The sequence below is a fragment of the Tribolium castaneum genome, chromosome 5 (assembly GCF_031307605.1).
Source record: "Tribolium castaneum strain GA2 chromosome 5, icTriCast1.1, whole genome shotgun sequence".
NCBI classification, from domain to species: Eukaryota; Metazoa; Arthropoda; class Insecta; order Coleoptera; family Tenebrionidae; genus Tribolium; species Tribolium castaneum.
In genome coordinates this window covers 4,225,000-4,244,432 of record NC_087398.1, presented here as the reverse complement: position 1 = coordinate 4,244,432, position 19,433 = coordinate 4,225,000, and the positions used below count along the sequence as shown (strand labels likewise).

The following is a 19,433-nucleotide window of genomic DNA, read 5'->3' as shown; positions in this document are numbered from 1 at the left end:
ATTGTTGCGTTTACAAATTCATGACGAAAACTGGGTGCTTTACATTAGAGATAGTTACAAAAAAAAATTGTAAAATTGGTAAAAAAAAATTATCTCTCCGTGCATAGAATCCACTTGTTGCTTCAGTTGCAAACCTTTATTAAAAAAAATACAGCACAAAATTTCAGTGTTTCCTTTAAATTTTTAAATTTTCAAATGTTCAAGTGCTTAAGTTTAAACCGTTAATAATAATCAACTAACAGAATATGTGCAGTTACCGGAAGGAAATTGTGAATGTTTCTTAAAATATTGTGTAATAGAAAGTAGATAAGAGTTTTATGCACTAAACGACACATAATAGGTGATTCTAAGTTTTTAATACTGATTTGAGGATATTAGAGAAGTCCATTCTGTCGCTGGAAAATCTACGCCACAATTTATTTCATTGTTGCGTTTTCGAATTCTTGACAAAAACTTAATTTAAACTTACACTCCCGCTTTTTTCCCGTTGAAACGTCAGCGAAAAAGTAACAAATAGAGACTAATCCCCCGTTCACAGAATCCACTTGTTGCTTTTATTCCTCCTCTCATTCTCCGCTAATTACCTCGGCACGTTCTCACTCGTTCCGTTTTCCAGGTGACGGCTGTGTGGAAAAGCCGTTAGCGACCTTATGGCGTAACTACACGCAATCGTCCCGTCCCGACGTCCGCATGCAGCTCACTGTGAGCAGCGGCGGCCTCAAAGCCACCACCAAAGACCACGGCCTCACCGAATACTGGGCCCACCGTCTCACCACCTGCTCCGCCCCCGCCCAATTCCCGCGCCTCTTCTGCTGGGTGTACCGCCACGAGGGCCGCCGCCTCCGGCACGAACTCCGCTGCCACGCGGTGCTCTGCCCCTCGGCCGCCATCGCCCGCCTCATCGAAACCCAGCTCAAGCAAGCCCTCGCCCTGGCCTTGGCCGAGTTCAAACGCGACAAAATCTCGCGGCAAAACGCACGACTCTCCCTTGTTAACTCGGTCTACGACAACCCCACCATCCCCAGGAGGAAAATCCTGCTAAGTACGGGCTCCCACAACTACAAGCCGCCCTTGGAGCGGTCGAAATCCGCCCCGAAGTTAACCAGCATCGAGGAAATTATCGAGGAGGAGGAAGAGACTCCTGAACCGAGCAAAAACGTGTACAAGAAGATTCTGCGGCATTATGACAGCACGAGTGCTTTGCTCGACAAGCGAAAAACTTTCGTCCGGAGGCTGCAAGTACCTGACGTCCGTGAGGACGACAAAGAGCTGACTCTTGACGAGAAAAGCGACATGATTTTGGAGGAGCTGGTGCAGAATTCGCTCCGGAACGACCTTTTGGAGTCGTGTGAAAGGGCCTGGTTTAACGCTTTGGGGGAGAAGCCCGACCTGGTGCCCCCTGATAGTGACGAGGGGTCGTTGTCAAGCGGGTGTGAGTCGGCGTCCACGGTCACCTCTGACCTGGACCAGCCCGTTTTCCCGGCCATCTCCGAGGAGGACGAGCCGAAAAAGACTGATTTGGACTTCAAAGTTGGGGGCTGCGTGCTGGCCCGCGTTCGCAGCTTTGAGAGGGTTAACGCGTATTGCGGTTTGAAGATTCTGGGGAATGAGGAGGTGTCGCTGGTGCCGGTGGGGGAGAGCCAGGCCGATTTCAGTTCCTTGAAGGTGTTCAAGCGGAGGAGTTTGGACACGAGGGAGTTGTGTGAGGAGGAGGGCGAGAATGAGAGTGCGTGTAGTGACGAGAGCGGGTACGAGGAGGAGGAGGTGAATAGTTCGGTCGCTAATATTGTGCTAGTTTAGGGGTGGGGTTGGGGGAGTTGTGACTATTGTAGTGTATATATTGTATATAGTTTCACAGAATAGAATGTGATGTTTTGTTGTAATGTGTTACCATTTGTGGTGTAGATCGGGTGCACATTTCTTATTGTACCTCACTTCAGACAAAGTATTTATATTGTTATTTGACAATGATATTGTGTATTAAATAAATATTTGAGGAAAATTTTGTTTAATTCTTAATCTTTTAGAATAACGAAGTTACGAATAATTTGAAGAAATATTTGGTCTGAAATTATTTGCTCAAGAAATGAGTTCAGCAACTGGTCCTTTAAAGCACCTCCCTGTATATTTTTCAGGTAGGTAATTACCCCAAAAAAATATCAAAGTCGTAATCTTACAGATTATATTTTTGTTGGTGACAATTTGTCCATATATTCTTACACAATTATTGTTGTCGTTTAAGTTTTTTCATTTGTTACATACTGTTGTTACAAAAAGACGCCTTAATAAATGAAATGAGAATTTTGCGGTTCAAAAGTTTCAAATTCATTGGCTAGTGTGTGCTAAAGGAATGGATTTCCAAAAGGAAAAAAGAAGAAACAATGCGGATTAAAGGCAGTATGTACTGTCTTTTAAAAAAATTACATTCAATCTGTAATATTTTCAACAAATTTAATGGCACAATGCTCCAATTCAAGGTTTTTTATTTCAGTAAGTCCGTTTAGGAAAATGATGGGATGGGACTTTTCATTTTAATTTATTTCTTCTTTATTTTATTTATTTATGTCTTGTTAGAAACTGTAGAAAATGCCATAAAGGTAAGTGTATTTTATTTTATTTTTTCTTATTTATCGTCAAGTGAGAAAATTTGATTTTTTGCTGTATGTTATTTCACAAACCAATAATTTCTTTATTTCCTTCATTTTTTAATAATTACTGTTTACTTTATCTTTACTTCCTGACAAGAATACTTTAAACCTCCACGTGATTCTTGTGAGCAAATTAGTTAATAATTAAACTAAAAATGTGATATGTATTGGTGGTTGCATTTTACTCGTAAAGGAAACATAGAGTAAAAAGAACTAATTAACTACTGAGGTGTGTTCTTGTTCTGTAGTCATAATATTAACTGGAATCAAGGTAGTTTTTATTCAATAAACCATTTGAAGACACGAAATGGCACAAACGAAGTGAATGTAAGACTGGTATTTTGCAGTCATTGTTAGTATGAGATCAAAACAGGGCATGAATATTCATTAACGAAAACACGTAGGAAATCAATAGAAATTGATTTATTTTTTATAACTTATGTTACAATGTAAAAGATTAGATCCTGGAGGGATACAACATCTGCAACAAAATAAAACAAAATCACCACGTGTCATGACAGAAAAAAGCAGCAAATCACTTATTTGCGTAATACTTGCTCAGTTAAATTTGTCTTTCATTCTGAATTCAGGTTTCAAATGTCTTAAACATCATAGCTAACATAACCCCAAACCAATTACAACTCAAAAATAAGTACTTACAATGCGAATGCGATGTCCCATAGCCTTCGCCGGCAAATTCCTCTTAAACTTGGCCCTGACGGCCCCACTGGTGCCATGCGGTCTCGTCACTTTGCCCCAGATGGCCCTAACCTTGCTCTTCACCGACTTGGGTTTTCCAGGCACACAAGTCTTGTTCTTGGCTTTGTACACGTAAACACACTTCTTTCCAACATAGAACCAGCTATCGGGCTTGGCATTCGTGCCTTCGATTTTCAAAAGGGCCGTGTTTTCGTGCTGGTTGCGAAGGCCGCGCTTGTAACCCGTGAAAATCGCTTTCGCGTATAACCTCCCATGTCTCTTATGAGGCCGCTTTTTTGGGGCGACATTCTCCGCGCCTTCTTTCGCCTTTTTGGCCGCCTTGGGTTTCTTCGCTGCTGCGTCTGCCATCGCTACAAAATGACACACATGTAAACAAGTTAGGTTAATCCGACTTTATCGGGGCGAAGTGACACAATCCGCCCGGGAAAACACGCACTTGGGGCACATTAAACCGTTTTAGGGCCAACTTTTGGGTTATTTTTGCCGATTTTTACAAGATTTAATTAATTTAAGGAAAGTTGCAAACCCAAACTTACCGAAAGCAAAATCTGTCAAAAAGAATGACAGTCGTAACGTCGGCCAATGAGATCGATGTTATTGCCAACGCGGTAACGGTAAAGTCACTAAGTTTGGGGGCCCGACTTTCAAATAACAAGACAAGTTCGTAATATAAATATTTTATTATCATATAAATATGTACAATGTAAGGACAAATGGTAAAAACTACTCATTTAATTTATGTACATGATATCAGTCCCTTTTTACACAAAATAACTAGATAAGCTTGTTCTGGCAAATTCCGTGATGGATTTTTATCACACACTTATCCTGAGTTGGCCACACAACACAAAATATTTAATTGAAATGAAATTTGAACTGGAACGGACTTCCGTGGAAAGTGTGGAACTGATGGAAGTTGGGCATTCCTCCCCGACCTGACTCAGGGTCAAGCGGGTCTTCCCCGTTATCAAACTGTCTTCGCTTCTCATCGTCCGTCAAAACCTAAAAAACGAGTGTTAGCACAAAACTACGGAGGACTATAACTCAGGAGGCAAAACGAGATACAAAATCGCAGACTTTTCTGAACCCAAAAACCGTTTTAAACTAATTTAATTTAAAAAAATATCTAAAACATCTGCAGCGTGTTTAAAACAGTCATGAACAGATTATAATATTTTTTATCAAACAAACCTCTTTAGCGGCAGCAATGTCAATAAACTTCTTCTCGGCAATTTTCTTCATCTTCTCGTCGTTCTGGTAATTGTCGGGGTGCCACTTTTGTGCCATTTTTCGGTACGCTTTCGTGATCTCCCGCTTGGAAGCTGTCCTTTTAACACCTAGGATTTTATAATAGTCGCGACGTTCTGACTGTTTTTGGCGATTTTCGGCCTTGCTGAGCCCTTCCCTCGCCCTTTCAAACTGCGAATTCATTTCCAACGCCGCCTTGTAGTCCCTAATAGCGTCATCGTACAGTTCTGACTGTAAATACGCCTCTGCCCTATCACAGTAAACATTTGGGTCGTCGTTTATTTCAAGCGCTTGAGTACAGGCCGTCACCGCCTCCTCCGACTGCTCATCATTCGAATAACAAGCGCACAACAACCGCTTGGCATTGTACACAACATTCTGAACCTCCTTTTCGTTTTTTTCAGCCTTGAGAGCAGCATCAATGCACTCCTGATAATTCTTGTTCTCAAGAGCTGCCTCAGCCTCAGTTAGGAATTTCTCAACTTTTTTGATTTTTTTATAAAATGGGAAGCAATCTTTGTGTTCGGGATCAAGTTTGAGACATTCCCTTATGAATTTAAGGGACTCGGAAGCATGCCCCAGTTTGTATAATAATTGCGATAACTTGAAGTAACCTTCGGTGTTATCGCTTTGTAGCTTTGTGGCCGATCTGATATCACTGACAGCTGCCATTTCGTCACCGTTGTGCATATGCATCTGGGACCGCAGCTCGTACAACTGGGGGGCCCAGGGGCTTGTCTCTAGGGCCTCCGTGACTAAGTGAATTGCGTTTACGTAATCATCATGGGCGTAATAATATTCAGCCAAACGCACTCGCTCCTTGGCTGGGTCTATCCGTGCAATCAAATCATTGGCCTCTTGGTTGTAAGGGTCTGTTTTTAACTGAGTTTTTGTTGTAGTACTTAAGTACTGTATTATGTGAGTCGTTACTTACCACATTATAAAAATCTAACTGGGCCAGGTCATAATTGGCCTGTTTTAAGTGAATATTTCCTCGACTAATCCTAGCAGCGGTGAAGTCTGGTTTCATCTCCAGGACCAAGTCAAAGTCGCTGATTGCATTCTTGGCCTTGCCTAAAGCGAGATAAACCGTGCCGCGTTTGAAATAAGTTAAATAATTGTGAGGGTCGCCCTCTGGAAAAAATAGATTGATTGTGAACGGTGTTATTGAAGTCGGGGTAAATATTTACCAACAGCCGAATGATAATGGCTCAAGGCGTCCCCTAATTGGCCCCTAGCTAAGTATTGTTTCCCTAACTCTAAATGCCGGTCAACTTCGGCCTGATTGATACATTCCGAAACTGGAAAACCGAATTAATCGCAACATTTTGAGGTTATGTCCACTTACGGTCAATAAAGATAAATAGCGCTAAATACGGTGTTAACTTCAACCAGAGGTTTTTATGTGTCGTTTCCATTAATTGTACCATTTGTACTGTCTTTAACATTATTTACACCCACTTAACGAACGATTTTATTCCATTTTGTGACATACACGAACACAACAAATTTACGTTTCGTGGTTTGCGCTGATTGGTCCAGCACATCGCAGGCTTACCAATTGAGAAAAACACGAAAATTTTAAAATTTATTTACAACAAAACCACAATTATCACAATTTCGGTAAAAACTTGTTTCTCTGTGAGTGCTTAAACCGGTGCAGCTCCTGGCGGAAGTAGTCGACAGTCTTTTGGAGGCCGGTGTTGAGGTCCACCTTCGGCTCCCAGTTTAGGTATTTTTTCGCGCGGGTGATGTCCGGCCTGCGGCGCTGCGGATCGTCCTCCACTTCCGCCAAATGATTGATTTTGCTGCGGCCGCCCACCAGGTCTTTAATTATTGAGGCAAATTCTGGAAATAATCATCCCTGACACTACGGAGGACTACAACTTAGGAGGGGAAGCGAGATACAAAATAGCAGGATTTTCTGAACCCAAAAAATAATACGGTAGAGAGCGCTTCAGGCGTTATACTGTCTCGGCGTCAAATGGTTTTAATTCCAACCAATTCACTGATTACGTGGAAAAAAAGCAGAAATGTTGAGCTTTGCTCCTTTAACAGACTGACAAAAACTGCCGAATAAAATTTTCATACAAAAACATGAGCAAACAAATTATTAATTCAAAATTTGCGCTTCGTCTCGTATTTTTTAAAACGCTGCGAATACGGTTAAAGATACAAGTAAAATGTTAGGTAAAAAATACCGTTAATTGAATGCTCCACGGGATTCCCCAAGTTCACCGGGAGCGTATAGTTGCTGTTCATCAGCGCTACCAGCCCATCGACCAGGTCGGAAATGTACTGGAACGAGCGTGTTTGCTGCCCTGAGCCGTAAATCGTGATTACGTCGTTTTGCAGCGCCTGGAGGATAAAATTAGAGACGACTCTGCCGTCATTCATGTGCATACGGGGGCCGTAAGTGTTGAAAATGCGGGCCACCCGCACCTGCATGTTTTCCTGCTTGGCATAAGCATAAGTTAAAGTCTCTGAGACTCGTTTGCCTTCGTCGTAACACGCGCGAGGGCCTACAAACTGCAAAAGTAACAAAGGGGAAAAACGACACCGTCGCCAACCTATGGGATTGACATGTCCCCAGTACGTCTCGGGCTGGGGGTGGATGTCGGGGTCTCCGTACACTTCCGAAGTGCTGGCGATTAGAATTTTGGCGTTCAGTCTTCTGGCAAGGCCTAGCATGTTAATTGTACCTAAAGTGTTAGTTTTGATGGTTTTGACCGGGTTGTACATGTAATGGGGGGGACTAGCGGGGCTTGCGAGATGGTAGATCTCGTCGACTTCAATAAATAAAGGATTGACTATGTCGTGGTGAATTAATTCGAAATTCTCGTGACCTATCCAGTGCTCGACGTTGCGCTTCCGCCCCGTGAAAAAATTATCAGCGACGATGACTTCATGACCTTGCAGCATTAATCTATCAACTAGGTGTGACCCCACGAAACCGGCACCGCCAGTTATCTACAAAACGTTTTTACTCTTCATTGACAGTCCCGGGGGGCACTTTGTACCAAAATACGTTTTCGCGAGAGGTAGTTTAGGAACTTAACTTCGGGGTACGTCTTGGGCACCCTTGCCTCAAGAGCTAGGATTTTATTTTCCAAGTCTTGAATTCGCTCGGACGCTTCTTGCAGAAGGTGCTTGTTGTACTCAAGCTCGTCCTGATACAGGTGCAAATTGTGCACATTTTCGGCCGACCTTTGCCGGCTGTATTTAATAAAAACCAACAACACTGCAACAACCCAACATAACCTATAAAACAAGCGACAATTTATTTCCCTTACAAATCGATAAGGACGCTAGTAGTACAAGCAAGTGTTTGATTTTCCAAGTAACCTGAATCATGTTACGCAACGATATCGCATTTTTTATCCATTAAAAACGCCTAATTGGGTTTAAAATTGACAATCACTGACGACACATCGTGTGATTGGCACGCCTGTGTGTCAGCTGTGCCACCAGAAATGTCAAAAAATCGTTTCTCAAAAGTGCTGCTGTTTATTTTTTGAAGTTTTTTCCCGATTACGGGCGCTAATCCGGTTAACAGTGATCGAATCGCCCCGAGGCCGATGCCCCCCGGCGCCCACCCCAAAGCCCCCGCATGTCGCTCGAGTAAAGTGCGTTAATTATTTTATTTACAAAGACGTAATTTGAAGGTTGACTGTTTGACATATTAATTAAGCATCCTACAATAACAATATCGGATTGCTCATTATCTCCGTAAATTCCCTCATTATTATGATAAAATCGAGCCAAGAGCCCGTTTAGGGGTGGCTGTTTTGACCAAATCAAACTTTACTTAGTGATAAATTATGTGATAGTTGGATTTTTATACAAATAACATGAAGAAACCGGAGTTAATCTGCCTGCTGTGCGTGCTCCAGTACACCTCGGCCGAAATCTACGCTATACGATTCGTAAGTCTTCCAAAAAAGCCAATAGTAACTCATCATTTCGCTTTTAAGGACTCGCAGTTCTACTTTGACGAATTCGAGGATGTCCCTGCCAGTTTTGGGAAGAAATTGTCAGATGGAGGTAAACACTATCAATCAGCACTAGGTCATAAGATTGCGTATCTTATCACAAGCGTAAATTAAACGCTGTAAACTTTAATGCGTGTTTACACAACCGTTCAATTTTTGGAAAAAACAAGCGGTTATGCAACACGTTATGCATTTCTATGGCCCATTACTTTATTTATTACCATTTGGACAATACGTAATGAATGCTTTGCAGCGGTTGAAAAATTCTATTAGTCACAGCTTTGATTATTTTTTGCCTTGTGGGAGTGTAAATCCACGGTGTCATCATGTCTATATTTAATTTTTTGCTCAATAATAGATAAATGTATCAAAATAATACAAAATTACTTGGTTTGTTTATTACATACGTTTATTATCTAACAACGCAACATAATCGTTGCACGAAATTTGAAAAAATTGCCGTCTAAAATAACGATAGAAAATTTCAGACACACAGAAAATTCGCTCCCAATTATTCATAGCAGTATTCAATAAAAAATACTTATAATAATTATCTACATTAATTTTAAAAGTTACAACGGTAACTACTTCACAAAGATAGAGCAGTGTTGGACAACCTGAGTCCTGAAAACAGCCCAGGTTCAAAATGCCCAAGGGCAGAAAATTTTTTTAGGGTTGTTATTTTATGACTAAGGCGAAAAGTAATTTTCGCTTAGTTCGGTTTGTTTCGTTCGAAAAACTCAGTTTGGCCGAATTCGGTTCATCTCCGATAGCGAGTAAATAACGTAATCGCAGCTTTGGGGTCACTTGATAGCTGCCCGAGTACCAATTTCGACTTTTTCACGCCAGTCTTTTGTTCGTTTGTGTTCAGTGGTTCGCGGCGTCTTGGTGAACGCCGACCCTCCTGACGGCTGCACCAGCGCCCTGAAGCCGCCCCCCAAAGACGTGGAGAACGAGACGGGGCGATGGATCGTGCTGATGCCGCGCTATAACGACGTTTTGAATTGTTCTTTCGAGCAAAAGGTCCGCATGGGTCAGGGGGCTGGTTACGACGCCGTCGTGGTCCACAATGTCCACTCGAACCAGCTGGTTCCAATGTCGGCGAAAAACGACACCGGAATTAACATTCCTTCAGTATTTGTGAGCGAATCTTCCGGCTCGACGCTGAAATCGATCTACGCCAATCCGCAATATTTCATCGTGATCACCGGGGAATCACCGTTTAATATTCAGACGCATCTCCTGATCCCGTTTGCGATTGTCGTGGGGATTTGTTTTATCGTAATGATTATCTTTCTGGTGGTGAAGTGTATTAAAGACAGGAGGAGGCAGAGGAGACATCGCTTGCCCACGTCCACGCTTAATAAAATTCCGATTTGTAAATACCAAAAGGGGGATCCGTACGAGACGTGCGCCATTTGTCTTGATGACTACATCGAGGGCGAGAAGCTCAGAGTTCTTCCATGCAATCACGGTAATTTTTTCTGACTTTGTATTAAAGTGTCTGTTGTTTGTCGTCTTTTACATTGACTTGACTTAACAGTAGCCAAATAAATTACTGTCAAAGTGTTACTTTTATCGTAATCATTGGCTGATATTGTTTTTTGGCGTTTAAAATTTTTCATACTCTCAACAGTAACGAAATGTGCGACAAAGACAAGTATTACCAAAATTATTATTCTGTTTTTAACGGTTTTTGTAATCTGTTTAATTCGAAAAATAGAATTGATTAGACGTTTAGAATTTGCGCCAGCGGAATAATTTTTCTAACAAAAAAAAATTAAAATTTGTCTAAATACATACTCCCTCTTCCAAGAAAAAGCTCAAGCAAAACTGAAAAATCACAGAATTCTGCACTTTATTATTAAAAAATAACTTTTGTTGTGTACTACTCATTTGTAAATTTCTTTCCGAATTTTTTCTACAATTTTTTATAATACTATAATTAGAAGTATGTACGAGTATTAATTAATTAATACTAATTCGCTGCACTCTAAAAAAATTTTTTGATTGATCCATTTTTTTTCGAGAATTTTGAATGAAAAAATTTGTTCGCAATCATAAAAACACTGACTGACGTAATTTCAAATTCACTGGTTAGAAATCTAGTCGATAAAACAAACGGTGTTTAAATGTTGTTTTTTGCAAACAAAACGTAAAATAATAATTAATTCATTAAAACTAATTTAAAATAATTATAATTTTTTACGAATGTCACGTATTTGTTGTACAAAATATTATTTAAGCATCACTTGTTTGAAAATAATAATAATAATAAAGGGCTTTTATTAAATAAAATTAACAATAATAAAAAAATGAGAAGGAAAGTCTAACTTGAAGCTTGAAGATGGAAAATTAATAGAAAATATGTTAGTAATAAAATTAAAATAATAATGAAAAATTTATGACAAATAAAAATAAATTACGTAAAAATAAAATATTACGTAAGAACTAAAAACTAAAATAAATAAGAATGAATTCCTTGAAAAAAAAAGAAAAAAATAAATATAAAAAAATCAACATCAGTTAGCTAACTCAATTGAGCAAATGACATCAAGATTAATATCGGTTACTTATTCTCATATTATCAGTTTTATTAATAAGTATTATTTTTAATTCATTATTAGATTATTAATATTTATTATAAGGAATTAAGAAATATATTATAGCGGTGGAATTGTTCTCTGAAAAAATTCACATGCATACAGATAATATTAAAGCAGTTTAGCAAAAAATACTTTTAACAGGGTCACTAATAAGTATGAATACAACTATTATTTTTTTATGAAAATGTGTTTTTTTTTAGTTAAAAGTGTTATTTTAACCATTTCTGTTAACTTTTGCTTATTTTTTGGTAACAGTGCAGGCGCGAAAAGCTAACGTTAGATAAAGACAAAATTTCCAAAGCTAACAAAATTAGAAGCTATGCAAGTGTTACATCACAGAAAAAAATGAAAAAAAATTAACCACACCTCTGTATAATCTGAAGGTATAAAGAAAAATATAGCTTTAAAAATGTATAAAAAACAGATAAAACCATTATCATAGCCATTATTGACTCCTAGATACCCTAGTTAATCAGTCTTTTGAATCCCTAATTTTTATTGATCTATAAAATTTAATCTAAGTTTTAAGTCCTTTTTGGAAAAGCTGTTATTTTAATAAAGTCTGTCTTTGTTAAAATTTCCTGACACATTTACTTTCGTAAAAAAATTACTTTTAAACCCAAAAAAAATCGTTTGAGCTTGTCAGTAATTTTTAAAATAATGCGAGAAATTATCAACAGGCTTATGCATATTTTATACGAAAACAAAAAATTAAGAGGTAGCTAAAGATGATTGAGAATATTATGATACGGAAAAACGCAACTGAACATTGTGCCGTTTTTTTTTTACCAACATGACAACACTCTGACATCTTTTTTTTTAAAGGATGAACTTCAAATATCATTCTCTGTACAAATTACAACCCCAATTTTTTTATTATTTTTTCCTGTTATTTTTTAAATCATTTTTAATGACGATTTTTTGTTTAAATAAGTCAAAAAAAGTGCTACGTTGGCGCAAATTTTATTAAAATTCCATGTATAAGGCTTTTTTCCATTTAAGAAGTTAACAGAAAAATACGATCCGCGCCATCTGTCGGTTTTGAAACACACTTTTTCTTTTAAACCCTAAGATTAGTGACTTGACCGTGCGTATTTGTGGTTTTTTGTCAGTTTACCACACGAAATGCATCGACCCGTGGCTGACGAAGAACCGGCGCGTGTGCCCCATTTGCAAGCGCAAGGTGTTCGCCCACGACGAGCCCCAGCACGACTCTGACAGCGACTCGGACGCCGACGACACGACCCCCCTTATCAACTCGAATAACCGGGGCACCGAAGGGGGCACCTTCCAGCAACAGAGCGAGAATCCGTTCCGTCGGGCCGTTCGCTCAATTTCTCAGCAATCAGGCGCTGTTAATTTCGTCACAGCCTCTGATCATCACAGCATCAACGGTGATTATCAAAGTTGTAACTCTTCGACGACAGAATCTGAGGAAAGCGGACGAGTTTGTGATAATTTAGATGAAGTTCACGTTCACACACAGCTCGAGGGCAGTCACAGTAGTGGTGATGTACACGTATGAGTTGTTTCTTTGGCTCTTGTCGATTTGTTTAGGTTTAGTTGCTTTAACTTCTAGTCTCGGACGAGAAGGTTAAGAGCTGGTGCTATTATCAGTTGAATTAAATTTATTCTCTGACTTGTATTTTTATTTTTAGGTTATTGTTTTTTGATTTGAGGCGAGGCACGGCCTTGTGTAAGCTTATACGAAATATATTTTTGATGGTCGAAATTACTTTTTGTTACGGTTGTGATTTGAATTACTAACACTCGTAAGTTTTAAATTTTATTTGTATATTTATTGTTTTATTCTTATGCCAAATAATAATCTAAGTAAGTGTAACGAGTCTCTCAATCTTGACAATAACTCGTCCCTGATGTACAGGGTGCACCCTGGAATTCTTAATCTCACCTGTATATTTTGCAACTAGCTTGGCCTTGCTAGCTCATGAATGGGATAACACTGTTGTTGAGATTTTCGTTTTTTCCCCTACTCTTGTGGCCCTTTTTCCGGGTTTGTACGAACCCGCACAATATTTTCAGACTCAGATAATAGCAAATCTCGATTAGGCTTAAAATGCTGAAACCGAGGCAGAGGCCTAAGAGGCCGCCAACGTTCGCTGAAAAACCCTTTCAGAAAAAATTGTTACGTGTTTGGAAATTATTACATAAAACTTCAGTGAAGCCGTAAATTTCGCTTTTAATCTGACGCCGATACCGGTTCTCTTTGAAAAAGAAATGGAGCACGGCCATGTTTTTCCTGAAAAATAATTACACTGAAAATTGTGGAAAATGTTGGTTTGCGATTACACGAAGTATTCGTTAGTGACGTTCTCCAAACGCTGATTTTTGGACATTTGATACAATTTACTGTAAGTTGCGCTTGTCTCGAAATTCATTTCGTAACAACTTGCCAAACAGTTACAACTCGATCTGGAAATAAATAAAAAAATGTGACTTAGCCTTTGTTTCTTATACCCGTTCCCGTAGATGAGTTCCATGTCCTCTACAAAAGGCAATCAAACGACGTATTTTAGTATTTTAAGAGTTACCTTTGGCCTGACTTGCGCACTTTTCGTCCCGTTTGCCACAATCTAGAACTTTTTTATTTTCTAAAAACACAAGTAGAAAAAAATTCGAATTGTGAAACTCACTTGGTAAGTAATAAGGGATGCAACCACACTTCCTCAATGTGTGGTTTGATTGGCATTCGAGGCGACAGTTACGTTTTGTGTAACTCCTATAAAAAAATTGAAATAGGTTGGAAAAATCCACTTCTCAAATCATAATTTTGGGAGATGTTTGAAAATATTTTTGGATTTTTTTTTAATTAACTCTTCCAGACCCTACACTAAATAATTCTTTATATTTTTCAGACACTTCTCTAAAACTCTTATTTGGATTACGTATTGTTAAAAATATTCTGTAAACCCTTTCCGTAGATTTTTCTCTGGATTTTCTTAATTGTTTTATAAACTTTTCTGTAGATTCGACATTAATTTATTCTCTACACTGTTTGTGATTTTTTTTTAAATCTTTCTTCAGATTTTTTTCTAACCTTTAGATTTTTCTCCAGATTTTTTTTAATTGATTACTTTTTTATAGATTAAACTTTAATTTTTTTATATACTCGTATTCTTCTGTCTATTCTTTTCCAAAATTTTTACATATTCTTCTGATTCTTTTTTAAGTCTTTCTTATCATTAAGTTAATTCTTTTGAATCTTCTTCAAAATGCTCTTTAGGATTGTCCTACAGATTTTTTTCTACACTTTTATCTAAAATTTTCTTTTAGATTTTTGTTTAAATCATTCTTTTCCTTTTTTAAATCTTTCCTTAAATAATTTCTAATTCTTATCTTGTTTCCTTTCTAGAATTTTTTAGGTTTTTTTATAATGTTTTTTTTTGGATTCATCTTCACTTTTTTAATTTTTTTCTACAATTATTTTTTATACCCTTCTTTAAATTTTTTTTAAATGATTTTCTTTATTAGTTCAGAATCTTTTCTGGAATGTATTTAGACTTTTCTTTTATTAGTTTTTAAAAAATTTTTTTTAGACCCTTCACTATATACTTCTTTGCAAACCTTCTTCCAATTATTTTTTGGGATATTTTCCTGACTCTTTTTTAAGGTTTTCATGTAAAGTGTTTTCTAAATCTTTTACAAGATTTTTTTTAGGTTATTTGTTTTATTCTTGGTTCTTTAAATTTTTCTTAGACAATTTTTAGAAAATTATAACAACTTTTTGTACATCTTCCAAAATTTTGATTTGAAAGCCTATTTGACTGCACAATACCTGAAATATCTCAACGGACGTTCATCCTGAAAAAAACACTGTCTTTTCCCCACATCGACGGACCTTAACGACCTTGTTGCTTCCCGGATTTCCGGCTGGATAACATACCGCGCCTCAACTCCAGGACTCACCAAAAAACCATAATCCTGGATTTTGGGCGTCTCGATCGGATTAGACAACACAATCTACAATTTTTCACAGAAAAAATACAAACCTAGATTTTTTACCTTAAATCCGATACTGTTGGTCGAGGAACAGAAATAATTATCAGTTTGGGCATCCACCACGATGGACAGACCCAGATGGGTCCCTGACCCGCTGGGCCTGATGGGGATGGTCCCCATGTCCCCGTCATTGTCATCTTTGAAGCCCTTTTCAGGGCTCCAGTCGTAAATTCGTTTCGGGAACGTGTGGTTAAGGTAAGTGTAATCATCACTGGATTTATCACTAGTTACCCAAAATTTAATTTCCAAAAAATGACTTACGGGTTTTTGAAAATATTTTCAGCAGGGAGGCGGTTAAAGGAGCAGCAAAGTCCTTCGTCTGTTAAGTCATTGTTGAAATATTCCTCACAACTGATATTGTCGTTTTGCCAAATACATGACTTGATTGAGTCGGAACATGTTTGTCCAACTCTGATTAAAAAATTCTGGACTGTTTCCCAATTCGGGGACTGAACTGCTGTTTCCAGACTGTTATTATTAAAATTGCAATAGTCGTTCAATAACTGGCGCTCGACCGGGTTTCTAAAACGTAGCTTTACTCAAGTGTTACATACATTTTTTTTTCTGCTACTGTTCGCTTAAAATCCGTTCGGCTTCGACCCGCTTTATTTGATTCATGCTACAAATGGTAATTGACGGGAACGGAATTTGATTAAAAGTGGCATCAGTGGGGTTAAAGGCCACTAAGACCGGGTTACTGTTCCATTTATCGAAAATATTACTGATGTAATAGCAGGCAAAAACGAACGCTGAGACAAAAGCGAGCAACCAAAAAATTCTAAAAAACTACAGTTAAATTTAAATAAAATGTGAGCTCGTGGGTACCTTTCAACCAATGAAAGTGAAGTATCTCCAATATATTTCAACCCATGCAGCGTACTTTTATCGCAATAATTCTCAACGTTGCGTAAAACAACTTTGAGAAACTTTTTCACAACTTCCGTGTGATTGCGTCTTGTCGGGTTTGAGCCGCTCCTTAAATTCCCGTCCGGAGTTGGAAATTTGCGCTAACTCACTTACCGTAACGGCAACGCTAACGCGAACTCATCTTCGATCCGGAAAACGGGCGATGAGAAGTTCGGTTGCGTCCAGCCTTGGATTTTCCTTGGCCTGATTATATTCCCCTCTGAGTACATCCTGCGCCCGCTTTTTTTCTTCCGGTAAACCTGGACGATAAAATTCCTTTGAACCTTTCCATATGTGACATCTTCAATGATGGGCATGGTCGGCATGAAATGATAACGTGGAGTGACATTTTCAGACAAGATTACGGTGATATATGAGGCTTTTAATTGTGGTTGCGTGCTTTTAATCGGCTCGTCCATCGCTTTAACATTGAGTGCTTATTAGGTTGATTTTTCTTCGGCCGGGACGGGCTTAATTTAATGTAAATAGATGAGGCCGCGTGTTTTTGCATCAATTAATCTTTATTTTTACCAGGAATGGGGACGTAATTGGTTTTTAATGGGCCTATGTGGGCTAGATAAAGGCTTTATTGTGTTGGTGACTTAGTTTAAAGGTTTTTGTCAGTACCTAATCAAGAACTATTTCTATTTTTAATCGGCAAAACGGTCAAGGCTTGGCTGTTGTATAATTGGTTGCCTATATCACTAGTTTGGGAACACCACATTTAATTTATACAATTCGCCCTAAATTGCTCTCATACGCAATTCTTAAAATCAAATACCGCACTGATGCCCTTTGAGAAATATTTAACAATTTTTGAAAAATTTACATGAAGCATAATGTAAAAAAGTTGCTGTTGACTCTGTTGAATGGTACAAATTAGCTTTATTTTTATAATAGAGCAAGCTTTAATAGTTTTTTTTTTGTAATATAATAAATATTTGAAGGGGTGCGTTTTTTTTATTGTCTCTCGGTACTTAAATTTTTTTAAAAAATTTAAATAATACGGTTGATTCAATTAGATGGCTCAGATGACATCACAGGGTTTTTCTCTTTAACATGTTACATAGTTGGGGAGTCCTTTTTTGTATTGTCGTTAGAAAAAAAAAGATAAAATTAAAAAAAAAATAAAAAGTTTGTATAACTTGAAAACTTTTAAACTTAAATAATGCTATTAGAAATATGTGCAGGATTGAAGTCTTTTCTCTATCATTTTAGTGACAAAAAACTGGGGCATTTTATTTGAAAAATTTGAGTTCTGAGTTTTTAAATTTTTGCAAACTTACCCTTAACTTAACTGGGGTCTGAAAACTTATTTTGGAAATTCTAAACTACCCAAAGAGAGATCTAAGCTTTCTCTGCCCAATGCCCAAAAGAATCTTTAAAAATTACAAGGTTACCCTTTGGTAATTTTTATACGCCACTGTGTATCAACTCATTTTGGCGTTCAAAGCTCTAAAAAGATTTTGCTCCGCTTGTTAAATAACTTTATTATTATTGTTAGGGACTAACGACATTTTTTTGCGAAATTTGCTTGTCCTCAGATAACATAAGGTACTACCTATGACAATGTTTTTGCAGCTACTTATACCTTATTAATTTATTAATTAATTGATTTTTATTATAAATAAGCATTTGTAGAAAAAAACTGAAAAAAACTTCAGGCATAAAAAAAAAATACACACTGTATATCTCATCAAACTTTTTTGTTTGCTTATTTTTTTTTGATTAATTTTGATAATGGTAATGGTAAGTATCATAATTATTATAAGATTGTCTTATAATAATACGTACAGACAGAACTAAAAAAAGATTTCTGAATTTTTATTAGCAAATAATAATGTAAATAATAAAAGCTTTCTTAAAATAACTTGTGTAATTTAAAAACGCAGCAAAAAATGGATTTTTTTCATTTAAAATAAGGAAGTTGATACATACCAACTTTCGGTATAACGGAAATAAGGGCATTTTGAACATAAATATTACTATTAGAACTCTCAGTACTGCTATTGTGGGGTTTAGGCAGAACAGCCTGTACCTGTATTTAACAAATTGTATTTAATTGTAAAACACTGACCGAATATTTTGATCAAAATTTTGATCAAACTTTCACACAAACACATAAAAACTATAAACGTGCAGTCATTTAATCAACAAGCAGTAAACTTTAATATATTCATAAATAATTCTACCGAGAAAAATAAAAAGCCTAAATACTTCCTTGCATGTTCAGCGATCACAATCGTCCACTTTTTCATAAAAGTAATGAAAGGTGAAATGTGTCTATTCAGAGTCTAACTCTAATTCCCATTTCTCACGCAAAAAGCCAGCAAATCAAAACTAAATCACAGAATTTTGCAAATGTGCTGGACTTACCCCCAGTATGTTAGTTTAATAATAATAATGATTTCCAGGCTTTACAAGCCACGTCCAAACCCGCATTAAAAATATTCCACCGCTTATCCAGTCCTTCAGTTGCATGTTGTTCCGTTTAATTTGCATGTTTATACCCGGCACTTACAACTCTTTAGTAAATAACATATAATTTTTCAACGTGGATAAATGCTGGTTGTCTATCCAGCTCGCCCTTTGTGATTTGATTGTCCCTCCATCAGCGTCGATCTAATTGAATAATAAATCCTGAGTAAATCATTAGATCCACTAATTCGCTTAATTATCCCTCGTCGTTTGTTTTTTCCCATTATGGACGACATGTCAATTATTCACGCGCCGGAAAAAACAATCAATATTTTAATCAGTCCGGGTATTTTTCCGTGACCCGATTATTTGGGCAATAAAGGCCCTCAGGTGAAGAGCGATCGCGGAACCGGTAGCGCACGGGCGCTGGAGTACACTCCAGAAAGCAGAAGGGGGCCCAGCACGTGTGACACAAGACAATACGCCGCGGGGTGGAGGCTCAACACGACGCCCCACGGGACGCCGGCTCCCGCCTCGACTTTGTCAGAGGACCAACGCTCCAACAGGAATTTAATAAGCGTTTTTATCGCCAAATCTAAGCCGGCAGTCGTTTCCGCACCAAGAACTAATTAAGCCAAAAAATTCATACCTAAACATTGGACCATATGAATATTGAGTAGGTACCTAAATGCTTTTGCTTCTAGTTTTACGAGTAAATCAGGTATAAATAAATAAATAAATAAATGTAAGTATAATTTATTATTTACTTATTATTATTGCTTCAGAAAATAACGAAAAAGGACAATTTTTATTACAGGAGGAATTTTTTTGTCGTACTTTGGAAATTTGTAGCACTTGACCTCAAACTAATTCTA

The 19,433-nt window shown here is 37.7% G+C and overlaps 6 protein-coding genes across 10 annotated transcripts in view; 2 read left to right on the top strand and 4 right to left on the bottom strand.

Annotated features, from left to right (window-relative positions):
* Positions 1 to 2,002, top strand: part of LOC107398017 (uncharacterized protein) — a 31,597-nt gene extending 29,595 nt beyond the window's left edge. For all 3 annotated transcript variants that reach the window (XM_064356921.1, XM_064356920.1, XM_064356922.1), the window contains exon 3: positions 617 to 2,002. In XM_064356921.1, coding sequence (XP_064212991.1) covers positions 617 to 1,800 — 1,184 coding nt within the window. In that variant the 3' untranslated portion in view covers positions 1,801 to 2,002. The remainder of the gene's footprint in view (positions 1 to 616) is intronic.
* A 1,054-nt stretch (positions 2,003 to 3,056) lies between these two features.
* On the bottom strand, positions 3,057 to 4,042 carry RpL35A (Ribosomal protein L35A). 2 transcript variants are annotated; one of them, XM_963996.5, is made up of 3 exons: positions 3,905 to 4,042; positions 3,309 to 3,718; positions 3,057 to 3,129 (listed from the first exon to the last, which is right to left on the bottom strand). In XM_963996.5, the coding sequence occupies exons 2-3, from the start codon at positions 3,714 to 3,716 to the stop codon at positions 3,106 to 3,108; spliced, it is 432 nt and encodes a 143-aa protein (XP_969089.1). In that variant the 5' UTR covers positions 3,717 to 3,718; positions 3,905 to 4,042; the 3' UTR covers positions 3,057 to 3,105. The 2 variants fall into 2 exon arrangements, with proteins under 2 accessions (XP_969089.1, XP_008195720.1); XM_008197498.3 differs by lacking the exon at positions 3,905 to 4,042 and adding an exon at positions 3,805 to 3,827.
* On the bottom strand, positions 4,030 to 6,162 carry P58IPK. Its single transcript, XM_964068.5, has 5 exons — positions 5,965 to 6,162; positions 5,807 to 5,917; positions 5,551 to 5,750; positions 4,560 to 5,498; positions 4,030 to 4,370 (listed from the first exon to the last, which is right to left on the bottom strand). Exons 1-5 carry the CDS (start codon positions 6,062 to 6,064, stop codon positions 4,224 to 4,226), a joined length of 1,497 nt encoding a protein of 498 aa, XP_969161.2. The 5' UTR covers positions 6,065 to 6,162; the 3' UTR covers positions 4,030 to 4,223.
* Positions 6,163 to 6,191: 29 nt separating this feature from the next.
* On the bottom strand, positions 6,192 to 8,050 carry Uxs (UDP-xylose synthase). Its single transcript, XM_964139.5, has 5 exons — positions 7,910 to 8,050; positions 7,637 to 7,857; positions 7,187 to 7,586; positions 6,818 to 7,138; positions 6,192 to 6,464 (listed from the first exon to the last, which is right to left on the bottom strand). Exons 1-5 carry the CDS (start codon positions 7,968 to 7,970, stop codon positions 6,229 to 6,231), a joined length of 1,239 nt encoding a protein of 412 aa, XP_969232.1. The 5' UTR covers positions 7,971 to 8,050; the 3' UTR covers positions 6,192 to 6,228.
* Positions 8,051 to 8,401: 351 nt separating this feature from the next.
* LOC657770 (E3 ubiquitin-protein ligase Godzilla) lies at positions 8,402 to 13,057 on the top strand. The gene is made up of 4 exons (XM_964212.5): positions 8,402 to 8,542; positions 8,591 to 8,660; positions 9,480 to 10,082; positions 12,327 to 13,057. Exons 1-4 carry the CDS (start codon positions 8,468 to 8,470, stop codon positions 12,737 to 12,739), a joined length of 1,161 nt encoding a protein of 386 aa, XP_969305.1. The 5' UTR covers positions 8,402 to 8,467; the 3' UTR covers positions 12,740 to 13,057.
* On the bottom strand, positions 12,988 to 19,064 carry LOC657851 (pickpocket protein 28). 2 transcript variants are annotated; one of them, XM_064356919.1, is made up of 13 exons: positions 18,517 to 19,064; positions 16,255 to 16,400; positions 16,060 to 16,209; positions 15,806 to 16,012; positions 15,496 to 15,756; positions 15,238 to 15,445; positions 15,011 to 15,195; positions 13,869 to 13,954; positions 13,767 to 13,826; positions 13,693 to 13,720; positions 13,525 to 13,647; positions 13,383 to 13,474; positions 12,988 to 13,334 (listed from the first exon to the last, which is right to left on the bottom strand). In XM_064356919.1, the coding sequence occupies exons 2-13, from the start codon at positions 16,368 to 16,370 to the stop codon at positions 13,156 to 13,158; spliced, it is 1,695 nt and encodes a 564-aa protein (XP_064212989.1). In that variant the 5' UTR covers positions 16,371 to 16,400; positions 18,517 to 19,064; the 3' UTR covers positions 12,988 to 13,155. The 2 variants fall into 2 exon arrangements, with proteins under 2 accessions (XP_064212989.1, XP_015840404.1); XM_015984918.2 differs by lacking the exon at positions 18,517 to 19,064 and having other exon boundaries at positions 16,255 to 17,044.
* Positions 19,065 to 19,433: the final 369 nt, after the last annotated feature.